General features: G+C 39.9%; 1 protein-coding gene across 2 annotated transcripts in view; it reads right to left on the reverse strand.

Moving 5' to 3' along the window:
• Positions 1-26,885, reverse strand: part of RELN (reelin) — a 306,374-nt gene that overhangs the window by 246,241 nt on the left and 33,248 nt on the right. For both annotated transcript variants that reach the window (XM_069801790.1, XM_069801791.1), the window contains exon 2: positions 8,030-8,140. In XM_069801790.1, the coding sequence (XP_069657891.1) occupies positions 8,030-8,140 (111 nt within the window). The remainder of the gene's footprint in view (positions 1-8,029; positions 8,141-26,885) is intronic.

Consider the following 26,885-nt stretch of genomic DNA (forward strand, 5'->3'; position numbering starts at 1 on the left):
CTCCTATGCAGTGCTCAGCATCTCCAAAAGTCAGCTCATAGCCATCTTAAAGTAGGCACCAGACTTGCAGGATACTTTCGATCTTAATTATTGTTTTTAATTTACTGTTGGTAAAATGGAGATAATGCCACAACCCCACTGTGTATGTTTTCACAAAAAATAAAAATTTGGAACATGCTGGTTAACAGCACTCAAAGTGCACCAGTTGAACATGGTATTTGAAATTAGGATGAAAAAAGGAGAGTGAGGAACAAATACATATGTGTATGTATATGGGGTTGTGTGTATATATTGATATAAGTATTATTTTCCATTATTAAAAGGACCTACAATTTGCACACTTTAAAAAGTGTTACTAATTACTTTCAATACGTATTAGTACAGATAAAAATCAACAACCTGTCACAATGAATATTTTAATCTCTTAATATATTTTTAATGAAATCCGTACCTTATTGGAACCAGAATCTTCTCAGAGGTATGAGGTAACAAAAAACCTGATCTCATCACTTCACAAACTTTTACATCAGTTTTTTACTACATGCATGTTATTAAAAATTAAAATGCAATAAAAAAATCATATTAAAATTCAATGATGCTCTAACTTTTCCCCATACCATTTTCCAGCGCACCCAGGGGAGAAAAACAGATGTATACAAGACCTGAAAAAACATCACTACTGAATAAATGTACTTGCTAAATTAGACCAAAATTGGCCCCAACACTTCAATTAGCACTTTGGTTTTGGCTATGTAAAACTATCTCCAAAGGCATTTTCTTGTTTGAAAATGCCAGGGCGCCCCTTTACAAGCACTGCCACACTGGAAAACGTTCCTCTGCATCTCCAGTACAGTGACCACCTCTCATCTCATCTGCAAAGCATTAAGTGATGCCTATAGCATTAAACACCCACCTGCACATGCTATTCAAAGCTAACAAATATAAGCAATGTTACACATGCCACACTTCTACAGAGGTTCATTCTCCTTTTCAACCTTGACCACACAGATAGTAGCAGGAGCTACAGGTGTATTTGAAAGGTTAAAAGCTTGAGTTATTTTACTATCATCTTCGTAACGCTCCAAAGACATTTGAAATAAATTATAGAGCAGACACCATCACTCAATTTTATGAATGCTAAATTGTGGAGTAACTCAGAGCTTCTTAGCAGATTAGGCAAAATTGGATTTTGATGTCCAAGAGCTGCTGCTGCTGTGGCAGGGAGTTAGGGTAAACCTGACAAATACAAGAGTACTTGCAGAAATGGGTGAAAGTGTTCAGGGTGATGGGACTGGGTCAAACTAGACTCAAACTAGGTCAGTTTAAGTATTTTCTGTGGAGGTCCCTCTCTGGCTAGCTTGTTTCTCCAACCTTGGGGCATTACTCTCTGCCTTACCCAGTTACATGTGGGGAATTTTCCTCCTCAGAAGCTAAAATACTTGGGGACACAGTTCCTTGTTGGGTAAGCATGGGCAATTACTGCCTATGCCATGATAATGAATATATGTCATGTTAATAAAGCTGAAACCCCTTCTATAAGGCACATATGATGGTCAACCACTTGTAGAAATTGTCAACTTTTGGCCATAAAGACATTTAAGTAGTAATTAAACATTGTGACACACAAGTTTTGAAATTTTTATCATCATTATGGTTTCATTACATACCATTTGCAGGGGGGAGTATCTTTAAACTAAACTCAAATGTAAACTTTCTTGACCATTGTCAGTTTGGCACCAACTCACTATTTAATTGACTGTTAACAAATTCTCCAAGATATGACTGCTATACAGATATTTTATCTTCCTGTTAATTGGTAATTATGCATTGGCAGGAAAAACAGTGTTTCTTTCCAATTATTCCAGAACTCAGTGATTATTTAAACTTTGCTAATTAGCAGCAGAGGGCTGGTACATCTTCTGGGCAAATTGTATTTGATAAACCCTATTAAAATATACATGGCAGTAGTTGACTTGTAACAAACAAAAAAAAAAGTGGCAGTTCAAAGGGTATTAGATACAGCACGAGGCAAATGGGGGCCTATTAAAATTTCCCCAACTGTTCTAATGAGAATGCCGAGGGTCATTTCTTCCTAGTTTACCATCTGTTTGGTTTCTGGCAAGCATCTCCGGTGTGAAGGGAGGGTCCTGGAGCCCATTTGGCTTGTCACAAAGTAAACCAGGGATCTACAGCAATTTCAGTAAGTTACAAAACTGCACTTCAAGAGCGGTAGCATGTACATAGCTGAAAACTTTTTTTAAAAGCTAGCATTTACTGATTATTCCTTACTTTTTAAAGCTGTGAACAAGCACAGAGAGGCAAAGACTGAGCAGGAGGGATCAATTTTATAGGCTCACCTAACAAGAAAAATCCAACAGTTGGCCTTTTTCCATCTCACAATGTTAGTGGGGGATATTTTCCTTTATCTGTCAAAAACTGAAAGCAAAACACTGCCCCAGAACCATCAGTGTTTGAGCATAAACTAATGTCAAAACCAAGCCTCTGAAGGCTTGAAACCACACGCCCCGTCCAGCAGCAGTGGGAGCCTCAGATGCCTCCAACGCACAGTCCAGACTGATGCACTGGCAGAGCTGGCGAGCACGACCAGAACATTTTCTGTGGTACCCCCTTGGGATGACACTGTGGGTGCCCTTCAGCCACCGAGGCACACTCTTTCCCCTTCTTCTTCTGGAGATGAAACCAGCAGCATCACCGATGACATCCACCTACAGTAACTCTGCCCTAAAACTGCTCATGACCTGCGACCCAAAGGGGTATATGGGACCAGGAAACTACTTTTATCCTTTTCCCCTATTCCCAGCTCATACAGAGCTGAATCAAAATGATCCTTTGTCTACAAACTGAAAGGGGTTTTTGGTTTTGGTCTGCTATGCAAACATGTATGTCACCAAAATACCAAGCAGAGGATTATGTGAAGGCTGCCTTAATCCTGTCAAAAAGCAATAGAATAATTTAAAAAGAAAAGAGTATAAGATAAAATGCAATGCCAAGTAAATTATTTTGGGTGATTGCTCTTCCCAAGATTTCCTCTAGGAAATTTATTGTTCACCGTATTTTAAGGAACATTTGTAACTATTCATTTATTTTTTTTAAAAGCCCAGAGACTCAACATATTACATAGAGTAGGTGAGATCACCTTCATGGTATAGAAACAAAAAATTGCAAAGGAGGAGAGATTGCAAGAGGATCTTTCATATTCTATTTTTTTGCTTTCTAGCAGATGCATTTCCCCCGTTCAGGCACTAAAATGTTTCCAGGTAACATCACTCTCATAGCCTCTTATAAAGTAGCCCACAGAATTAAAGAAAATCTAAAATTCGCCAGCAGTTTATGACCTTGCAGTAGAAAGTAGACATCTGTTTTAAAAGATAGTAAATTACAAGTTGTATAAACCTACACAGAAGATAAACCAAAAATTTTCTGCTAGCCAATTAGGCCTGAGGCAATACTTTCCATTGTAATGAGAGCTTTGAATCCACTGTCTCTACCATAATAGAGCCTATGGACTTCCAAAAGGACCTTTTCAATTTAGGTTGAAATGTTAATGCATATACAAAAATTATAATGAAATTACTTGTTTATTCCACATTTATTAGAAGGTAGATATCAGTGCAGTAATCATGATTTTGCATAAGATTAGGTTTTGGGGGGCTTAATTATAAAGGCTTACATTTTCCACTGTAGTTTGTAAGAAACTAATTACACCAAACTTAAATTTTGAATAATTTGTCATGTGCGCATGATGTGCAAATCTGCCAGGGAGCCAGAAAGCTTTGGGAAGAACCCAAATGCGCGGAGATGCAGTATGACTGGCAGGTCAAAGGCAAACTTTGATGTGCACAGCCCAGCACGTCTGTCTGCTCAACCAGCCTGTCAGCAGGGACGATCCCGTGTAATGAGACAGATTCAGGTCCCAACACACAGCGCTCCTTATCGCTGCTGAGGGATTATGCTGTAATCTTCTCCTTTAATTGTGGAAATGATACTGCGTTCCTCGCTTTCCAGTGCACATGGCTTCGGAGGAGCTGAGCTGTATTTTCATACTTATCCCAAGTTACAGACCTGTACCCCTATCACCCACCAGACCCATTTAACCTTAATCTCATTTGCAAGCAATCGTTCCCGTCAAACCCACCACAGCATTTTAACTTTCTAACATGTTTTCTCATACTCCTGTCTCCCACTTTCCTCTCACATATTTGGAATAAGTCAAGCAGTGAGAGCCCCTAAGTGATGGTATGGACATTCTGGCTGTGTGGGACGTTAGCCTTGGTGGGCTGATAAACACCAGAGCACAGCCAGCAGATAATCCAAGCTGTCGAAAGAAGGCCAAACGCCAGCAAGGACCCTCAGAGTCAAAAGCAGAAGAAGGGAAGGACACTGAGGGATGGAGAGATCCCACAGGAGTCCAAAATGTGTCTCCATAGAGAGACAGGGTGTGAGTGACACTGAGGGGTATCAATGTGGCTTGAGAAAGGGGGACATGAAGAGCGGGATTGCTCTTCAGCCTTCAGCAGGCAACGCTGAAGGATGTGGAAATGATCCCAGGTACGCACTGCACCGATCAGGAAAGGAGAGTGGAAATGCTACTGGAAAGATGCAACTTGGGTATCTCTTGTATCAAGGGATCTAACGAAGAAAGAAACACTATCCTTAAAAGCTAGATTTAAGGATCATTTCTTTGCTGAAGGATCCTCACAGCTTGGTGGTGAAGATTCAAGTACACATTTATATTTTATCCCAGTTCTAATTTTAGCTTTACAGTTTTAGTTTTACCTTAATCTGAACCCAGACAATGGTTCAGCTTGGGACAAAAGATTAATATTTACAACCACTATTAAGTTTTATCCCCAAAAGCTCACCCATTTCTCCCTAGAAGAGTTGTTAGAAGGCTTCCCAAATAAAAATTTCAGCAAGTTTCATGTCAGTGTAACCCCACAGAGGAAACCAGAAACTATTGCTTTGGCTACACAACATATACTGAAAAAGAAAGAAAACATAACCCTTAGAATTAACTCTGTTAGCACTAATGTATTTTATCTTTTTTCTTCAAAGCTTCTTGACACGGTTAACTAACTGTGATAACTGACAATGATTGTGTCTCCGTCAAGCAACTTCCTAAATTGGGTAATTAAAAGATAATTGCAGCCACAATACAGTAACTTATGGCACAAAAGACAGATATATGTATGTTGGGAAGACTTCATATTGTCGGGGTAGACTGGAAGATTATGATAATCTAGCGTGACCTCCTGCGTAACACAGACAAGAGCATTTCAATGGTAATATTCCAAGGGAGAAAAAATATTCTTCCCTGCTCCGTAAGCAACCGCTATCAACCCAATTTCAGAATATTGCTATCTTCAGGTTTTAAAGGCCCAGCTTCACCCCCACCCCCCCGTCTAATCTCTGATAAACCACATAAGTCTTTGAATTAAGGTCTCTGAACCTGACATAGTCCTTGACATTTAAAAAAAAATAATTTCCAGCAAGCTAAATCTAACCTGAACACCACAATCACTTGCTGGAAAGGAGGAGCAGCTTCTCTGCTAATTGGAAATGATGACACAACAGATGGATCCAGGTTTTCTGGAGAAAGCGCTTTATGTTCTCTTCAGAAAACAAAACAATGCCATTCCCACCTACTATTTTATTAAACAATATATTAAATACTGTGGAGACTACTCTCTTTTTCTACTGCAGATGGTAGATTTTAAAATATTAATAATCTTTAAAGCTCCCAAATTGTTTTAAAAAGCATATCATTTGCATGCTAAATGCTTTTTGGAACAGGCCAACCTTCTCATCTCTCACTGCAGAGCAGAAAAAGGAAACGTTTGTGTAGTTCTCAATCCTGGAAGCCATCAGTACATCATGGATTGAACATCTACATAAAATTAAGTTTAAAAGCCATTGCCATTTTTGCTTCACTGTTTACTTTCTACTGTGACTCCACAGACACTGCACAAGAGCATCAGCTCTTTTGAAACATTCAGACTGTACTTTTTCAATATATATGCAAGCTTAGGAGATGGCAAAGAAAAACAGCAAAATGAGATTTTTATTCAAAATGTTGCATAGCTAACAACTGTAACACAACTGACCCTACAGTTTGTCTGCAGAAAGTTCAAAAGAAATGTCAGAGATGGCAGCAGTTTTTCTCTGACATGGACGGAGGCATGCTCAAGACAGAGCAGCAGACCTCCCCTGGGCATGATGTTTGAGAATTTGTATTGACAAGCAAAATGAAGTAGCTCCAACCACGCGTGACTGCTTTCGCATCTCTTTGCTTTTGTATTTTCCCAGCCTGTAGGTTTGGATTTTCTTTTGGTCTGCAGAACACACGTGTCACCAGTTTAGTTGTTTGTTATCTTACCAGTGACTGAATGGTTAAAGTAACACAAGAGATAGAAAATGACCTTTGGCAAATTAAAAAAGGCCACGTCTTTTTTCTGTCACACATCACATGTTACTTTAACATCTGTCTCAGTGAGACACCCACTATAATAGCCCTGTTCTACAGATGAAGATACAAATTTAGGAAAAAATACAGACATATCTGTAAATGCACAAAGCTATTTAGGTTCTTAAAATTTTGCTTAATTTCCATTCTTAAATATTTAGATGTGATTAAACATCACCTGTATACCTTGCCCAGTGAGTTTGCCGTACAGGGCCGTGATGTCCCCAATGGCATGATACAAACACCTATTTTGTGGCAAGATAATAGCTTGCCAGTAACTTGACCATCCCAAAAATTTCACATTGATAAGTGCTTTCCGCCTTGCTTACTCCATCAGATCCTGTTCATCTTGTAAAGAGTATGGTGGGAGAGGAGAAACAGTAGTACTACTTCTTCCAGAAAAGTGGATCTTTCAGTGCATTTTGCATAAGACATGAAATAACTGTGGCAGCTGTGCTCTTCCCTTTGAAAGGCCGAGCAAAAGGTTTGTGGCTGATCGGTGGTGCTATTCACAAAGGCAAAGCCCTTCTCAAATTACTCCTCAATACAGTTTTAAATAATGTGCTATTTATGTTGCATTCTTTCATTTACAAGTCAACGTATGCCTGCTGTACGACACTCACATGCCCAGGCCACTCGTTTTTCACATGCTTTATAACAGACATAATTGTCATGAAAGATTATTATGAAGAAAGTACTGAAGTTTAACCCTAACTGACCAATGAACATTTAAACATGCTACTGCAAGTGCAGCGCAGTTGGTGTCCCATACAACTGGTACCTATTTTTGTACCTTCACCCCAGATTGCTTGTTAGGAGTCACTGAGTTCTTCCAACTGGAAGAATGCAATTCTTACAATTATTTGCAAGGATATAAAAAATGCTACCAAATAACAAACTGCAGAAGGTATAGCTGTAAATTACTTGCACAAATTTAGGAGAGATTTTTCAAAAGCACTTGTCCTTAGCACAACTGGCCTGGCTGCACTGCTGAATGCTACAGCAGAACTTGAAATATATAATAATTCTGCAAAACCTGTCCTCCCCCTTTTACTACAATTCTGGGTTTTGTACATGGAAAATAATTGGTTATATAAAGTACCTTGACCAGCATTCTGTTTTTAAGGAAGATGCTATTGTTAAGTGAATAGAAAAAATAGGTTGACATAAGCTCAAAGGAATCAGTTCTTCAGCCCAAGAACAGTTAGATGCTTTGGGCTAAATGCTTTAGTTTATACAAAATGTTAGCCATTTCTAAATGGTGTATTTCAACCAGTTTAGATGCTGAAGCTTTTCTTTCTTAAAATTCATATAATTCAGTATACCACTACCAGACCCGACCAAAGAAGAAGGAAGTGGAGGAAGAAATAAAAGCTGTCTAAAAGCCACTACTGCCTTATCTCATTGACTCCCACTGACTTCCATGTATTGTCAATTACTCAGTCTAAATTAACCTGTTTCAGTAATTGTGTTGTTATTGGTGTCCTCTGTACAACCAAGTATTCATTAGCCTGGGTTGCAGAATATAAATTACACTGGACTTACCAAATCCAAAAGCACTGGAACCACCAACACTCTGGGAAGCCTGAACACTGGTAGAGGTGTAGAGCCCAGTTACCAGTAAGCCATCAAAGAAGGTGCTTGTCGAAATAGTCACTGAAATGAGAGAAATAAAATATGTGTAATTATTTATAAGCAGTACTTAAGATCCTATACACATTCTGTGAGCAGACTCTTGCCCTTGAATGAGATCCCATCATTCAGTACAGTGAATTCATCTGAATTCCCCCAATACTTATGACACTTCAGTGACTTTAAATTAGCTTTCCCATGTAATTTGCCCAAACAACTTGTTCAGCATTCAAGCTGTGTGTGCCAAGTTTCGGTATGCTCCTGTACAACTTCCTCAGGGTTTACTTGAAGAAAATTGATTGTTTTAGAGGTAAACGACTGGCATTTATTGGTGTTTGAATGAGCTTCTATTCCTAAATGAATCTTAAGTACTGTATCAGTAATCATCTGCAGCAGGAAGTAGACACAAATTGAGCATTACAACAGGATCTGAAATGAACATCAAAAGGGTGGTCATGGCCATCGCTGCTTGGGCAGTTGCCTTTGCTAGAAGCACAAAACTATACTATACACTAAATGCACAATGAGTTAGTAAAACATAGCATTGAAATATATGGCTTGTAAGTAATTGTCAAGATACCAGAATATAGTAAAAGCAATGAAATAACCAGGATTATGGTATTCTTTCTGGACCTAAACAGAGTGCTAAGTTACGGTTATCATGTATATTATAGTATTATACACTTAAGTTATATGGGCATCTGAGTCATTACAGATTATATGCATTTAAATAACTCATTAATGTATTTTTAACATATACTTAGATATTAGCAATAAAGTAATCATTCAAATAGCATCTACAAGTAACACAGGAATCTATATATTCTTTGTCAGGATTGATAAATCTTGCAATATTTCTTTACTTCCTGTAAACACTAATAATTCTTACATTTTTACTTTGGTATCTTTCAGATTGTATCATTGTATACTTAACATCAGCTTCAGTAGTTCTGTCTTGGAAATACTTAAATTATTAAGTGATAGGTTTACGTTTTTCCTATTATATAAATGCAATATCCTCTATAGCCAGAATGACTTCTCTAATCCTACAGCAGCACGCGACCTTCTTTGCTTCATAATAATCTCCTGTCCATTTTTTTTTAAATTTAATATTCTAACATTAGGTTGCGTACCACTGAATTGAAAATCAGAACTAGGAAATTTTACAAAAAAATTAATTAAATACCGTAACAATGAGATAAATTTTCTTCTCTTTCTCTCCTTACCTTTGTCTGTCTAACATCATCCTTTTCTACATCTGATGTCTAATATCCTTTTCTAATGTAATATCATCCTTTTCTACGTCTAATATTATCCTTTTCTACAATCTTTACCCATATTTATTTGAATGTGGATAAAACGCATTGCAAATCTATGGCCTACCATACAGGATTTTTTTTTTAAACTGCATTATGAAGGGCAAAGAACCTGCAAGGAAATCCACACAAAAAGATCTCCCTGCTGAAGAAGAGTCTCATGACTTGTAGCCTCGTACACTGAAGAAGCATCAAGACTTTAGTTACCATGCTGGTTCTGCTTTCATAGTTTAATCCTTTTTCCCACTTTGGGGGGATTGCTGATAAACTCTGATCTCTCCCCACATCACGTTCCACCTCCCCATATTGCTCTCTTGCTGGGAACATCACAAGCCAGTGACTGGCTGGGGAACTGAAGCAAGGTGCTATGAGGTGAATGCTAGTACATTCACTAGTAATACACATTCAGCAATGAAACAGTTTGGTTTTTTTAAATCCCAATAGTCATTTAGTGTTTCCTCTGGGGTACACATTGGCCTAAACTTATTGTTAAATATTTAAAGAACATATAAACATTGACAGTGGCTTAATTTTTTCTGAGCAGAGGAACAATATTTACCATGATTAATTTATTCTTCAACTCTTTATATTTAATTATCTTCCTTTCTTTGATTATTCAATAGTATACTGAATAATTCCTGAATCCAACTTTTCTGCTCCCATGACTCCAAATTTCAGTGTTTTGCAATAGACACTTCCCTGAATGCAGATGCAGGTTCAGAGCCATATGATCAATTTTTAAGAGGCCACTTCTGATATATATGTTAAAAAAGCAGCAAAAGAGACTAGATTTCTAAAAAATAGAAGTATTATGGAGAGAAAAAGAAAATCAAACAAGCAAACAATGAATTTTTCCTGCATTTGATGATGAAGTGGCGAATAATGCAGAACCTTTTCTTCCCTTTGTGCCTTTAAACCAACAAAGAGGCAAAACATATGTTGAAAAAATATGCCTATGCGTTATTTTTGAAGACTTGGCAAAACAGTCAGTGAAAAGCATTGATAGAAGGGCACCGGGCCAGTACTTTGCTGCCATTTTGTTTCCCTGTGGGGAAGCATCTTATTCTTTACTGAATAGGATATAATGCAAAATTCTACTGTGAACAGGTGACCAGTTTCTCTGTGGGAAAGAAGTGATATTTTACAATGCCTGCATTTGATTTTGGACATATTTGTGTGATTGTCAACCCTCATTTTACATGAGCATGTAATAGGTCATTTTTTATTGTTGAAAAATTTCCAACACAGTATGGCTTTGTCATTAAGCCTCTGGGAAACTGCACAATGCCTCTAGCACATTTTTTAAAAACAGAGCACTAGGCTGTTATTATACATGTGTCATACATTTCAGAATAATTTCATAGTTCTTCACGAGGAAAAAAATTAATCATGACGTTCTCAGTGATGATTTTTTTTCCCTACCCAGTGGTGAAATACATCAAATTCCCATAAAATGAAAGAAAACACACCATGCCAAGTGTTAATGACCAAGAACAGGAAAGCTGTGCTAATGCACAGCCCGGCAACAGGACCATGATTTTATGTAGGGACTAGGGCTTGTTACTGAGGGCCCTCAGCTTCCCTTTCTGAGAGCAACAAGAAGATTCCTCCGAGATCCCCTCTGCCAGGCTTTGTTTCTGCCTTTACACTGGCTCATGCCATAGGTCATTGATGCCAAATATCTGGTGCTTCAGGAGCAAGGACCAACACCAAGAGCCACCTGGACCTTGGAAAACATCTGGAGGGAAACAGCTGCACTGAGCACCCAAGGCTGGGCAGGCAAGGGGGGCTCTGGCACAGCCCCACCACCCACCCCATAGTACCCAATGGGCAACACAGCAGTGAGTCTCATCTACAAGTCCAACTCCATCCTCCACAATACCCTTCCTTGGGAGGAGAATTTGAGTGAGTGAAGAAGTGAGGAGCCTTTCCTATCATTGGGGACTGCTCAGCCAGGCAGGGGGGACAACCAACCCTGCCACCCCCCACAGAGCAGCACCCTGTGCCAGTCCTCCTGGCTGCTGCACCAGGGCAAGTGGGGAGCCCCAGCTTGACTCATCTCTCCCTTCACACCGAGGATGGGAAGGGAGCTTGTGAGAGAGCCCGTGGGAGCAGGTAGCCCATGGTGCGGACATAGGTAGAAAGCCGTCAGTTGCCTTGAAGTAGCCCAGCGAGAGGGACTGAGAACATCTTCCTGAGAGGGCTGCACTGGGAACAACCTACTGATCAGGCAACAGCACACTGCAAATATTAGAGGCAAAGCTGATAACAGCTACTTTAAAAGTTGCCCAACATTTCCTTCTATTTTCAGTTCCTGAGATCTTTGCCAACTTTTACCCTCTTGGGCTTTTTCGCTTGGTTTTTTTTCATGGTAAGTGTCTGTGTCAGACTGATTTAATTATTTAAGGGAGAAGGAATTTCAGTCAAAACACTTCATTCATTTCTGAGATGAGGTTAGAGGAAAATGTTACGTTGCCCTGGCTGAAAAATTCCAGTGTCCTTTGCTTTCAGTAGCTCTTCCACTCTGAAGTGTGAGAACTGTCCTCCAAGTTTGGACAAATTATATTCTACATATGTATACAAAAATAAAAAATAAAAACCAGAGTTCACACATGCTCAACAGAGACATTTTCATTTTTAGCATCTAAATATTTCTGGAGATTCTGTCCTCATTTAGCACTCTTAGAGCACTCACTGACTAATAAAGCTTGCTGAAAAAAGTCCCATGAGATATATTTCAGTCCAGCTATATTGCTTTGTTGGAGCAGAAGTGCTTTGTGGAGGTATCATTTCCGATGATGTTTTGATCTGGGAAGTTTCTCAGTGTTTTAAAGCAGAAAGTCATGTCTGCTGGTTGGAAAGAAAAGGGAAAAGGGAGGGACCGTTAAAAAAAGTCTAAGCCTTCTGATGAGAAAACAGCAGCAGAATCTCACTTCTCAAAAAGCTGAAAAATGTGCAAAATGTCACAAAACCAAAGTTGCTCCTAAAGTTTGACCAACGCCATCCCCAATAACTTAAACTTAGGAGACACAAAAGCAGACCTGAGAGCAAAAGGACAGTGAGTGTACTAGGATGGAGAAGCTGATGACACTGGAACCAGAACAGGGAATAGGGGAAGAGAGACTTTTTGGAGAAAAAACAGGGAGCAATGGGGAAAAGGGGACCACGGCTGGGCAAAGTAGCAGAGAGATGGTGATGAAAAGGAGGAGATGGGATCTGAAGCTGTGGCCTGGAAACCCTGCAGATGTTCAATACGAGGGACGCACACACTGACCGGGGGGAAAGACCAGGTGCAAAACCACCTGTAAAACCCAACAGCGAAGTGTGGGTCAGCCTCACTCACATGCTGGTCAACAGCCACAATGGCAACCCACTATGCAGCTCTTACTCTACCTTGTGAATCAAGTGAACAGTGTTTGCATGATGGATATGAAACCTTCCTGTCCACAAATCACATGGATAGGAATACATGGGCTAGGTGGATAACTTCAGTATATTTTGTAAAAGCCTAGGAAATGGCTCCATGAAAAGAAGTCATATCAGGGCTGGGAAATACAACAGAAATAGCCTCCAGTGCTGCTTTGCCCTACTCTTCCTTCTGTACAATGGTTGTGGTCACAAACAACTGTATTTCTAAGAACCAGGAGGCCCCCAGTTCTATTTTCCACCAAAAAAATTTGGTTACTGACTGCAACTCCTTGCATGCCCAGCACACACACGCTGCTGTGCTCGCCTAGGGTTGCTACAGACACCGGCTAAATGAGCACACAGGCTGGCCTCATCCTGCCAAAGCCACACATCTCTGGGGAGCTTTGGGGTGTTATTTCCTTGGGAACGGAGGGGATGCAGCAGCCTGTCCCTGGAGACGCCTCGCACTTCCCATGACAGGTTTCTGCAAGAGCCCTGAAGTTGGTGCCCTCCCATGGGGCAAGGAACAGTGGTGCCTCCGGTGATGCTGGGAGCTGACATGCTTCGAGGAAGAAGCGGGTCAGGAAGAAGGAGGCTGGCAAAGATGCTGCTGAAATTATACCACAGGTGGAGGTAGCAGCATAACAGGAAAGATAAAGTGGGTTTTGAACTGTAGTTATATTCAGATCTTTCTAAGAAACTCATGCCATTCTTTTGAACATCATTTTCACTATTTCCAGTGTTATATGCTACACATACTGTATAGTATTATAGAAATCTATTAATCTGTGTACGTAATTGCATAAAACTTGCCTTACATTTTCTTGCGTGACTGACTTACTCCCTGAAAAGACAGCTGCATTTTGACTGATATCCAAAATACTCAAAGTACAGTCAATGCATTTAAACTGTAAAGGCAGAAAAACTGCCAGGTGGAGGAATAGGATCATCTCAGGAGATACCTGCCACTGACAGGTCTTACCAAATTTTGCTGCTCTTTACCATCAGCTAAATGTCACTAAGAGGGCTGATATATATACAGAAATTCCACAGAATTTGCAGCTGCTGTTGATGACAGTCACAGAGTTAAAAAACTTTAAGGCAAGGAAAAGGACTAGATGTAGACATACAGATATGACACATGAAACAGCATGAGTGGAGATGTAGCAGAGTTGAAGAAAGAATTAACAAAGGCAAAACTCTTTGAAGCCCCATATACTGTTTATGTGAGTCAAGACACATAGCCGCAGTGTAAAACTGCACTTTTGTATACCATGAATAAAACAGAAAATCATTTTGGTACGTGAAATGGGATCACCACAGACAGCGGACTTCCCAAAATGAGACTTCCTTGCATCAAAGCAAGGACAGGCTTTTTTTTTTACATTCTTCTGAAGGTCAAAGCCAGTTCCTTATAATACTGTAATATTGCATCATTGCACAGCTGACCCATGGCTGGAAACCTTCCTCTTAGGAAATAAATTACTTTTACTGAAGGTTTTTTTTTTTTCCTTGACTCCTCAAAAAGTGTATCAGTTTCTTAAGTAATGCAAGTCAGGGTGTGCAATGGCACTGTTCAGAGAGGCCTCTGTCCCTCCACAGTGCTGTGGCTTTCACAGGAGACTGCAAAAAGAAATGGAGACTAACATCAAATACACCAGACCATCAATGTCACATTATATTCAGAGCCAAGCAGAGCTTAACACTCCCTAAAACAGCCAGCAGCAAGAATGCAATCTGATGGCAGTGTACTTGGGACCACCCAAGCTCACATGCTTGCATGTAAACCCTGACTTCCCTTATACAGCTCAAAAGACCAGGAAGAAGAGCCAACTCCTGAACAAGTTGGAGGATTCACCTGGGAGACCAGCACAGAGACACACTACCCTCTGAATCTCATTTTCTGCTGCCTCACCAGCAAATACTGGGTTTGGTTAAACTGTACCCATGTCAATTATATAGGCACTAGGCACACAACATACCAGGAGGATGAAAACAGGGACATCAAAGATAATGCACCTTCTCTAGTCACAATTCCTAAACAACATCTCTTTTACTAGCATTTGACAACTATTGTCACCCTGGTTTAAAACCACCTGGTATACAGTGTGCTACCACCTCATGCCAGAATTGTCATGGTGCTGCATGTTCTCCCCGCAGCTGAGAGAGGCACCAGCTCGTTGCAGCAGGCAGAGCAGAGACAGCTCTACCATTAGCATGTTCCCACCACACCACCAGGACTGGCAAGAGGTCACCCCACAGTAGGGTCTCATGCTGCCCCAGCACCAGCCTTGCCAGCTCAGAGATGGAGCTGGGATGGGCACCAACCTTGCCAGCTCAGAGATAGAGCTGGGGTGGGGGGACAAACAGCAGCCCAGTGAGTGTGAGGAGCTCCGGCAGGGGCACGTGCCATGCCTGTCTGCATCTCAGCATCCCTTGGCCAACATGACCTGATCAAAAGCCCACACTAGGCTGCTCCTGTTTCGTATTTTCCCTCTCTGGCTTTGCTCACAACGGCTTTAAAAGTTGAAATGAGGTGGTGCCCCCAGAGTGGATTTCTGGACTCATTCATTACCTGCAGTCCCAGCAAGTGGGGAAGGGTTTGTGCAAAAGATGAATAGACATGGGGAAGATGTTCTTTGCCTAAAAGAGGGAACCAACTTGGGAAGGGACAATGGTGCCTTTATGCTACCATCATGCAAAGCCAAACACAAGTGGCCCAAGTATAAACCCATCCTGGCACGCAGAGCTGTCTTACAGGGCACAGATAATACTAAGCCCAAATCCTTAAAATACCAGACCACCCCTGAAATGTCAACTACAGATTAAATTGCTAGCAAGAAGAGAATAAGCTCTGATGTCTTATTTGAAGGTACACTGGTTAGACACCACAGTGGTAAGCAATCTATAAATAGTCAGGTAGAATTTTAGAGGTATACATTCAAAATAGTGTGCTGATAAATGTATTTGTAAATTAATGATAGAGTATGCATTGTTACAAGAATCTAGAAACCGTATACACTTAATTGTGCTCAGAACCTTATTAGTAAAAAAGGAATTTAAAAAAAACTAGTGACATATATGTTGATATCAAACTAACTTTCACTGCTCACAGAAATACTTTGCTTTCGAAAGAAACCAAAATCCAGGAATTCATAATTATGCAGCAATTTCAAATACAAATGCCAGAAAGATACCCAAGAACAGTGTGAATCACAGGTCTACACCTCATCCAGCAAAAACAAAAGCAGAAAATCCACGGGATTCTTACTCATATTGGTTTTGATTTTCCCCAGGTAGGTGGGAGAATACAAAAAAGAAAGACATTTCAGCGTGGTTAAATAAACAGACACGGGCAAGGGACAGCACTCTTACAACTGAAAGCATTCTCACTTAAGTAATGGTTTTCTAATGCCCACACCAAAGCACTGAACTCACAACAGCACACCAGTGAACTTTTCTTGAAGGTGGACTGACGATGTGTTGAACAGCATCATCTCTAACCCATAATGCCTTCACCAATAACTCCAGTTACCAATGGCTCTTGGGATGAGGGGAGTAAAAATGCACAAGTTTTGAACCTTGCTCTACGCAGCTTAAAAGCAGATCTGGTATTGCTTCATGTTACGGTACTGTTTCAGTGGTTCTGCCCCATGCTCCATCAAATCTCTTTGTCTCCATAGCTTTTCAATTCCTTTCCTAAATTGGTAATGAGCAACAGAGAACTGAAAATAGATTGCAGATGTGTGGCAAGATGTCAGTAACATGATATACAGAGACATCATTTGTCATTGATGCAAAGAGTAGCCTATCAGCCTCGTGAAAGAACTATTTGCAGAGACACTACTTATAACATCTTTTTGAAAGTTCATAACAAGACAGCATCAGTGACATCAGCAGCAATATAAGCAGTGTTTATTCTTCTATTCCTAAACTACAAAGATTGGTCACGTTTTTTTATAAGGTCTGAGATGCTTCAGAGCCTGCATCTTACTAAAAGTGAAGAGTCCAATGGTTAGACCTGCAAACAGACTCTGGCACTGAAAACAGGTGCATGATTCCAACATTAGACCCAAGAGCCTGACTTCTCACGCATCAAAGTCCCTAACTTAAATATGTTGCTGACCATATCCAAAGCCAATGGAAACTTGGTCACACTGAGCAGCAAGGTGCTGTGTTCCAGCTGGCATTGCCAAACATGTTGGCACAGCCCAGAGACCTGACAGAGGACGGGTAAGACTGGATGCTGCCCTAGCAGCCTGCTTCCTAACCAACAGATGGGTAATTAAGGCTCTCGCCTAGCTAAGAGAATTCAAACCTGAATTTCCTGAGCAAATATCCTAAAATATTTTAAAGCCCAGTGTCTGTGTGGCCCAGCCACTGTCCCTCAGCTTCAGGCACTGCATTTTGTATGGGACAAGTGAATACCAGCTGGCACAGGGAGAGGCTTGCTCTCTATTCCCACAGTTGGGGCAGCCTTCTTGGAAGGAGGAGATGGAAGTTTCAGTCAGTGGCCCAGTGAATATGTGCTGCCGCTAAATAAAGCTCCTGAGAACATCATATCTATTTATGTCACCCCATTTAGCCTGTAAATCTCACCCTAATGTTGATGTCTAAAACAGGCCAGATGAATCACACTCAAGAAATTCCCGATTCTCCCCACTGACTATAAAGGGAACCTAGACTGTAAAGCTCAGCTGTAGATGTCAACACTGAAGATGGCCAAACTGAGATGTAGCCCACCAAGAGCCACTCACACAGAGTAACTTAATTATCCAGCTTCTATTTAGATGTCCAGCTATTGCCCACATCAGAGGGAGCTGAGCAGGAATTAAGCATCCCAGCACCCAGAGCTCACCCGAGGACATTAGAGACAATGACTATATTTATCTTCTTTCTTGTGTTATGCCAAATATATCATTAACACTTAGCAACTTAGCGGGCACTGTTGCCGTACCAAGAAGCTCCAAAGGATATCAGCAAATGTCTGTTACTCTATTTGATAACTCTCAGAGCCCTGAACAACATTAATGAAGTTTAAGCAGTAAGATCAATAATTTGGATATGAAACAAAATCTGTTTCACAAAAATGTACATCAGCTATGTCTCTAAAAATGGTGTCTAGCAGAAGCCACCAACAGTCAAAATTCAACCACTGAATTATATTGCATACTATAGCCAAAACAAAAATGATCATCTAAATACTATTTCCTAGAACGATTAACAAGGATGGTCATTTATAGTTTTAGTTTTAAGAAACACAAACCCAATCATGTTACTTGTTAAAATGCACCTCTGGGCAACAAAATATTGTTAATATGCAAGTTAGGAGCATAACATAACAGCCAGCAACATATGCTTTAACAGTATGTACATGATGGTTAGACCTAAATAATTGTGAAACTTATTTTGCCAGTCATTGTGTATTATTTCTCTTATCCAAAGTCTCAGGAACAGATGGGAAGAGATGATGGTCATTCCTAGACCTCACCAGCTACAAAGGATATGAAGCAAGCCTGGTCACTGGTCTATGTTGGAACCGTTTTGTGTCCTTATTCAGCAACCACCAATCTCCTTAAGTTTCAAATTCAAATTTTGTCATGCTTCTATGAAATGCGCCAACGTAAGGTTTTTCTTAAAAACAGATTAATCTTTATTGCGATTACCTTTTTATTACTCTAAGCCTGAGAATATTGACCTCCGTTTTGAAGACTAACCTTATTTTTCATGCCTTTCAAGTTTATGTGAGGTTGCCTATTTGATACCCATACATGAAAATTTCATATTGTTGGCTGTGCTCTCAATAAATTATTTAGAACGTCTGAATATTACTGCAGTGTTCGGATTTTCAGAAGAGTTTGGTAAATCCCTTTATTCTGCTGTCCTCAAAAGACAAACAACTACTCAATACACAAATAACAATAGCATTAAAAAATAAAATGAAGGCTGGAATGATGGAAGAGAGCACATATAATATCTACTGGGAATTTATTATAACCCAGTAATATCTTAACATTTGCAAGAACTTCTGTCTTAATTTTAACTAAGGAAGCACACCAACTAAAACCAGGCTGTTGAACATGTTTACCTCAGGCTAAAATATAAATCCTCTTATAGACACATGAATTATGATAAGCAAATGTCGTGAAGTGCATGTGTTTGAGTGATACTGGAGAATAAGGAGGCATTTTCAAATCAAAATACACACATGCAGTGTTCTTTTGTATCTACTCATCTGTAATATAAAATATAAACCTAGATAAATATAAGACAACAGGTCTACCTTTTCCTAAACATCCTGAAAGAAATTCCTTACAGCTTGTATCCTCCAATTACATTTCTTATAGATTAAAAAAAAATTAAAAGAGGTCAGCTACTTCCTTGCTTTAAAACTTCTTAAATTTGCCCTAGAAACATACTGAAACCTTAAACACAACCCACTGAAGGCCTGTTTGTTACTCTTAAAGCATGTAAATGTTTATCCAAGTCCTAATGTACGACCAAATTATATTGGTGCATTATAAAATTTAACACCTATTTTCTAGTACCAGTGCAAGTGTGACAGTGATTGCATGGTGATGCACACAACCTGTGTTGACTAGTTTCAAAAGCTTTCAGCACTGGCTTCTTTTAAAACCTCCTAGGGAGCAGAAGTTCTAAATCACAGAGCATCCTTAGTTGGTGTGAAGTACAAGATTTGGGATGCTAAAATTCACTTCAGCTGCTTAAAGACAGGTGCCTTCTGAGGCACCCCGAGAACACAGGAAGGCAGCAATTACAGCACAGGCCAAGAGGCAAGCTCCTGCCCCTGCGGACTGGCAGGCAGGGGCCAGGCACGCTGTACATTATCGCAAACAGCACTACACACATATTAAGGCAACTGAATTGTCCCACTGAGCTGGCCAAATGTCCCTTCCAGCCTTGTTGTCCTGACCCCAGCAGATGCAGATGCTTTGAGAGGAGTACAAGAAACAGGGCATGCAGAGAGCGAACCCCACATCCCCTCTGCATACACTCCCATCTCCAGGTATGCCACGTTGCGATGTAAAATAGTCATCAGTGAACCATTAAAGTGTCCATTTAAATAACTGTATGTGTATTTTTACAGCTTCAGGTGGCAGGGAGCTCCATGATTTAAAGCATGTGTGACAATGCTTTCCCTTTATTTTTTAAGCTCTATCTTCTCTAAATTCTTGCATTTTCAGCAACAGCAAAACATTTTTGCTTTATCAACACCATTCAACGTTTGTAGGCATCTTTCACATCTTTCTCAACCATCCCTTTTCCCAAATAGAGAAAACTTGCTTTAGCTTCCCATTACACAGGAAGATGTTCCCTCTCTTTCATCATCTAGTTTTACTATGATTTTTCCAAGCAGAGGCAACCAGATCTGCCCCTAACACTGAAATCTGGGCATATCATTGTAGTGCACACCCAGTAGCAAAATGATGCTGGCCGTTTTACTCTTCACTCCTTTCCTCATAATTCCCAAGGTTCAGTTTGACTTTTTTTTTTTGACACATGCTTGGCACTGAGGTGACATCTTTTGAGATTCACTCCCAATATCCTATCCCACATATTCATTATTTTTCCCTGGGTTCTGCCCCTCCTCTCCCCACCTTCATTTTAACAGTAACACAGTTAGCCTTAAATTTTACTACCTTGAGCAGCATTGTATATGATGCTATTACCTTGCTATTAAGCCTGCATGATCACTTTGACCACTCTTAACTTCAGGCATCAAGCCATGACAATGACACTTCTTACTCATCAGACTCAGTTCTCCCTCCTCACAGTGGATTTCTTGTATGATACAATTCAGGTGAAAGCTGGCATATACTCTTATAGTTTAGATCATGAGCAAGAGTGAGCAATAAGTTTTCTGACTCCATTTATCTTTAATATATTTGTGTTTATCTTCCTTAAATCAGAGCTTAACGGGATTGCTTAATGGACCACAGTAATAAGAGACGTTAAGTAACCTGGTGCTTTGCAGTCTAAATACATTGGGCATCCAATATAGCAGCTGTGCATTGGACACGCAGATTTTTCTTTGATACCAGACTGGAGATTCATCTGCCTGGACGTCAGTGTGCAGACCATCGTCCTCCTCACCCAAACTGCTCATCTCAGAGTCCTTTCTATACAACAGATCTACCCAGCAGAGTCAGCCATGTCTGTGTCGCAGCCTGTCCAACCCCAAAGTAGATACCAAGTCAGGCTCTGGGGCAGTTGGCTATAGCCTCCTGGGGAGCAAGGAGGGTGAGAGTGCACAAAAGTCCTGATTAGAAGGGCAAAAATAAAGAAAACGAGTACAGGAAAGTAAAGACTGAAATGCACTGAGAGTTGCTGAGAACCATGAGCAGAAGGAGGAGGACCAAAACGCATGATGCTGATTATTATGGGAACAGGGCACAAGAGTTTAAAAATGTTATATAATTAAATAATGTATGTATGATTCATGCAACAAAATAATTCTGCTTAAGCACAGTCCCTCATTTAGTTGGCGCAGAATGCTATAAAAAAAAGCAAGCTAGACAACCCCCATCTATGAACTGGAACAAAACTACAAAATAGCCTAGAGATTGATTGACATTTTAAGTTAAAGTAGACAGGATGGAGCAAATGAGGATTCATGTGGGAAAAATATAGTAGGGTTTATACTAAATATAAAGTAGTATTTATACTGAATTCTGGCATATGAATGATGATTGGACTGTAACAAATGTTAATACGATCCTTTGACCATACATAGTATATTAAAATTGCAAGGTCTAATCATGAAGAATACTTATTTCCAAAGGTTTAAATCAGAACAACATGGAAAAGAATCTGAAAAAAATAAGAACAAACATTCACTAGTCCCTTGACATTTAAAAACACCCCTAATGAAAATTGAGTCAAAATAATGAAAATAATATGCTTAAGAAATAAAATTCCTAAAATAAGAGCAATATTAAAGTTCAGTGGCATCTGTTTGTCTTATCTTTATGGATATGTGGTTAAATGGGTCAGAGGCAGAGATGGTCACAGTAATACAATACATATGCTTATCCTTTACAGCGTAATTCTTTACAGTGTGGTTTGTAAAGCCTGAGCATGCCAAGTAATTGATGGCTACCTCACTAAGGGTATGACTGTAGGTATATCATTTTATGGCGAGTGTTTTTTTGTTTGTGTTAGGTTTGTTATAATGGTCAACTACTGACCAAGAAAGACCAAGGGCTGGAACAGCGGGACTGTGGCAGGTTGTGATTAGGAAACATTTGGCAGGGCTCTGGGGGAAAATCCACGAAGTGCCTTCTCTCTGTTTTGCTTGGGCAAAGGGTTGGATCTGAAGCTAAAAGAGAGGTTCCTTCCAGACTCCTGTTTCTAGACAGTTTCTAACAGATGCTCTGCCACCTTTAAACACTCACAAAGATCTGAGCCCAATGTTCTGATAAAGCAACTAGCCAAGCCATGCACACACAGAAAAAATAACTGCAGCATGATGACTTTTGTTGGATGAACTTGTCATTATCATTTAGTTGCGTGTTAAATACTTTATATACATCACCAGTTCCCAAATGGTCACTTTCTGTTCTTAAAAAAAAAAAGGGCGGGGGGGGGGGGGGATGACACAGGATGGTTCTTGACCCTGGTGTGCACAACTATCCCAGATAATACCCACACAAATTCCCCAAGCAAATAAGAGGTTTTTAACAAATCAGTTCATGTCCTCTTTCCATGCTGAAATTCTTTCTGCTCCGCACATCCCAGTGAAAGAGATAAGTATTCACAGCCATGTCCCTGCTATGACTCATATCTTGTTAGAACAGAAACAGGCACTTGGCTCTCTGGAAAAAAAATCCCACAGCCGCCTGCCTTGGTTTGCTGAAAGCCTATGGCTCCTGGGGTTGTGCGCTGTTGCGTCACAGAGGTCTTCACATCCCAAAGGAGGCAATTACTAGGAAGTACCTCCAGAATAAGTGATGTTCTGCGTATTTTTATAGGAGAGTGGCAAGGGCTAAAATGGTAAATATGCTAACCGTAACGTTTCAATGTAGCCTGGACAGTATTCATGCAAGGAATCAGCAGAGCAACTTCACGTCATAGTGATAGTGCTCAGAGCAGATACACCTTAGGCAGAGAGGTGAGTCAGTTGGGTGGAAAGAAGCCACGGCATACCTCATGTTTAAGGGCTTTGCTGTTGGGAGCATGAAACTTGTGCTCTTTGACAGTAGGGGGTTTGAAGAGGACAGCGGCAAATGTGGGAAATAGGTGTTATATCCTGTGGCATCTTCTGTTACTATGTTGACAAATGCTTATTTGAGATTTAAAAATTTCCATTTTTTTCATGCCAATTTGAAAAGGCTCAGAAAGCACAGTTACACCATAGGAAAATCAGCTGCCTAGCAAACTAAGATGTACTACTACCAAGCCACTCTCCTAGAGAAGAGGTGGTTAGTAACAGGAAGAACTAAATTAATTGCCAAACTAACTTGTACTGGTATCCTCAACAAGAAGCCAAGCTAGCCGAGAGCCATGATAACTAGCAGATCTGTGCCAGAAAAAATATGAAGAGGTTTTTAATCTTCCTGTCTTTTCTTCTTCTGTTTGTCAATGAAAATTTTAAGAGTAAAACCAAGAAATCAACATTCCCCCTCCAAAAAATGGCAAAGTTAGTCAATTGTATTTGATGCAAACATCACTGACTGGACAAACGCAACATAACATTGGGAATGCAGTTAAATCCATAGACCCTAATTGGTCATCCTGCCTCCTGTTCTGTGGCATCTCTTTACACCACTGAATAAACTGGGTTATCAAATAAGATCCCAAGGACACCAGCCACCTATAATAAGATAGGCTGTTGATGCAAGCATACTAGCTGGTCCACATCTTACCTAAATGTTGAAGTTTTTCTTCCAACCCCCTATTCCAGTGCAAAAATAAAGGCAGGCACTTCAATCAGCTTCCCCTCAGAGATTACTAAGGTCAAGGTAGAATTGACACCAATATGTTGTGATGGGTCTAAACCCCAACATCCCTTCCCACAGAACAACTACGAAGAGAAAATACTCCACTGTGTTATCACCAGCAGATACCCACACTTGGAAGCAAATTCTGAGCAACTGGTGAGAAGAAACATGTACCTGAATGTGGAAGAGGAACATCTACCATTCTGCCTAGTCCTGACTCACCAAGCAAGGTCACTGTGAATCTGTACTACCTTGAATAAAATCAGAGAAGCTTTCTACTTAGGTGAAGACTCTACTTTGGTTTTACTGCAGATGTTTGAAGTTGGACTCTTTGACAAGTCACATGTTTTGAGAAAAAATGGCAAAAGTCTCTGGTTCATCTTCAATGTCTCCCTCTAATTCAATAATTAAAGCACAGAGGAATGGCCAGACACCATTAAAAGTAGTCATGCCACTTCGTACATCATAAAGATCTATTTATAAAGGAATTAGGTATAGATAAATATAAGTAGCACGTATCTGGGAAACCATATATTCAATACTTTCTTCCACTTCTGTCTTTGAAATTCTGCAGTTGATTCAAAGAATGACTCTGACATCTGTCTAATCCTTTCAGTGTTGCACATGGAAGAATGAGTAAGGAGAATCAGATAAGCAGAGGTTGGTACAGAAAGATATATCTGAATACGAGTGTGGTCTATGCATCAGTTGGGATGCACTGTACACTATACTTGCAAAATATGTAATAGAGAGAAGTCAACAACAGTGCACTGAAATACTTTTTTAAAAAAAAACAAAACAAAAGGTGTTCTAGGAATCCACTTCTGTACATCTTCCACCACATTAGCTCAGAGGTAAATGCACATTCTACTACCCCAAATCTTAAGAAACTTGGACTCTGCATTTTTGCTAAATAAGATTCTTTCATAAATATTAGCAATAATTAGTGCAGTGCCAATATTATTTGAAAATTTATTGTTATCTCAAATATGAAAAGGTGGAATAATGAAGGGATTTTAGAAGACTGAAATGCTTAAAAATTCATAAGTGATAAAAAATTCTTACTATGTCTTTTTTTCAATGAAAATTAAATACTTTGATCTTCCCAAGTATCATTTCAGCTTAGAATTGAATATTTCAGTTGTTTTTTTTTTTTTAACTGAAATAAAGAAGTTCATTTTTCATTTCCATCAACATTTAAATATCCTTTCCAAACACTTTGTGCTGGGTGCTCCCTTCACCCAGGAGGGGCACTTCACTGTGCTTCAAGTTTCACAGTCTAATTAATACATCCAACCTACTGACAGAGTAAAGGCAATAAGATCCTAACCACAGACTTTTTGATACTACATACCAAACCAAGAACATGCAATTTAATCTTGAGGTGACAAAGAACAAAATGCATCAAATGAATTTGAAAAAAAAAAAAGGCAAAAAATATTTTTACTTGAGTCAACCCCCCCTTCAAAAATTGTGTTTTCCAAATAAAAAAAATTGTCAAAAAACCCAGAGGATTTTTTCCAAGAAAAGTTTTCATTCTGCAAAAGCTGTGTTTTCTATTATAAATCATTCCTGCTGGAACTGCTTTTATTCCATTTCCTACAGGGCAAAGGTACACTTTGCCTCTACTGAGTGTATTGAAATACCTCTTTATGATTTTTTTTTCCTTTTACATCTGACATATTTTTCCTTATTGCCAACACTGAAATAAACATGACTAAACACAGTTTTCCTGAGAGCTCACATGCAAAAGTAGCTTGGGCAATGTATTTATTTTGCTGTTTATATTATCCTGTTGAAAACAGGGAGAACTTGGCACTTTCTCAAGTCCTGAAGAACAAAGTCAAAATGAAACCGAGCTGTCATTAGGCAACGTCTCTGAGCAGACTATTGTAGAGCTGCAGGACTTGCCTCAGAGTTCAAGATGCAATATCCCTCCAAATTCCCCGGCTAAAGGTCATATTGTGTGATTTAAGCTGGTTTTAGACTTCCACTTTCTCACCCAAGGACAACTTCCAAGGGCTTGAACTGTGTCCCTCATCCTTGTAATGAGATGGAGAGTATGCAACCTCTTCTCCTTCACATTCCCACAGTTCTCCAAGGGCAAGGAGAAATACGTGCTACAGAGACAAATTGCATCTAACTACCTCAGAAAGTTAGACAGCAAAAAATTCAAGACATTTAATTCAGGCAAACACTCTTGGAACTGGTATTTACAGATGCACACCAGGGTATTAACCTGTAGCATTGTTGTGCTCATTCTCTTCTCTGTTAAACTTCAAGTTTGCTTTTCACAGCAACCAGAATTATTCATCATGCTGTAGAGAAGCACTCTTCAAAAGAGAAAAACACTGCATCAAAGCAAAATTTCTACCTTGGACCACAGCAAATTGCTTGGCTAGCCTGTTATTATACTTGAGGCATTCTCAGGCAGCTGGGCCTCATTACAGGCAATGGCGCTTTAGCCATTAACTTCAGAGAGATCAGGATAAAGCACTAAACGCAATGAAGATAATTTAAAGCCTGTTAAGCAAGAAAATGAAATGGTATAGAGCATTGCTAATGCTGTATGCTAAGCGTGCTTCCTGTTGAGTGCTGGAAGACCATATATGTCTTGGGACAGATGCTCCTACAGGGTTTTTGTTTTTCTTCCAGCCCAGTGGGTCACCACCCTGGTGGGGGCCCCGCCATGCTACAGCAGAATGAACAGCTAAAAGATGAGGTCCATCCCTCCTACGTCCTTGTACCAGTCACAGTGGAAGAAACATTTCCAGGCAGAGCACTGTTGCAGAAAGTAGCTTTTGGGGGAAGAAAAACGTGTGGTCGCGAGTTTACCTGTATAGGATTTGCTGATTTGTTTGTTCTAAGCTTTAACAGTACTGATGTAGTAAATCGGAAGCTAAACAATACAGGCATTTGGGCGTCAGACCAGACTTAGAGCTAAGTTTCAAACAGATCTATAGCCTTCCATGTAGATCTTTACCTTCCATACACCACAGGTAAACACATGAGGCTGAGTTGCTGTGCTAGAGAAGAGAGGTCTCGGGAGAGGCACGTCTAGATGGATAATGTAGGTTCAAGAGT

This window comes from Haliaeetus albicilla, chromosome 14, assembly GCF_947461875.1.
Source record: "Haliaeetus albicilla chromosome 14, bHalAlb1.1, whole genome shotgun sequence".
Taxonomy (NCBI): domain Eukaryota; kingdom Metazoa; phylum Chordata; class Aves; order Accipitriformes; family Accipitridae; genus Haliaeetus; species Haliaeetus albicilla.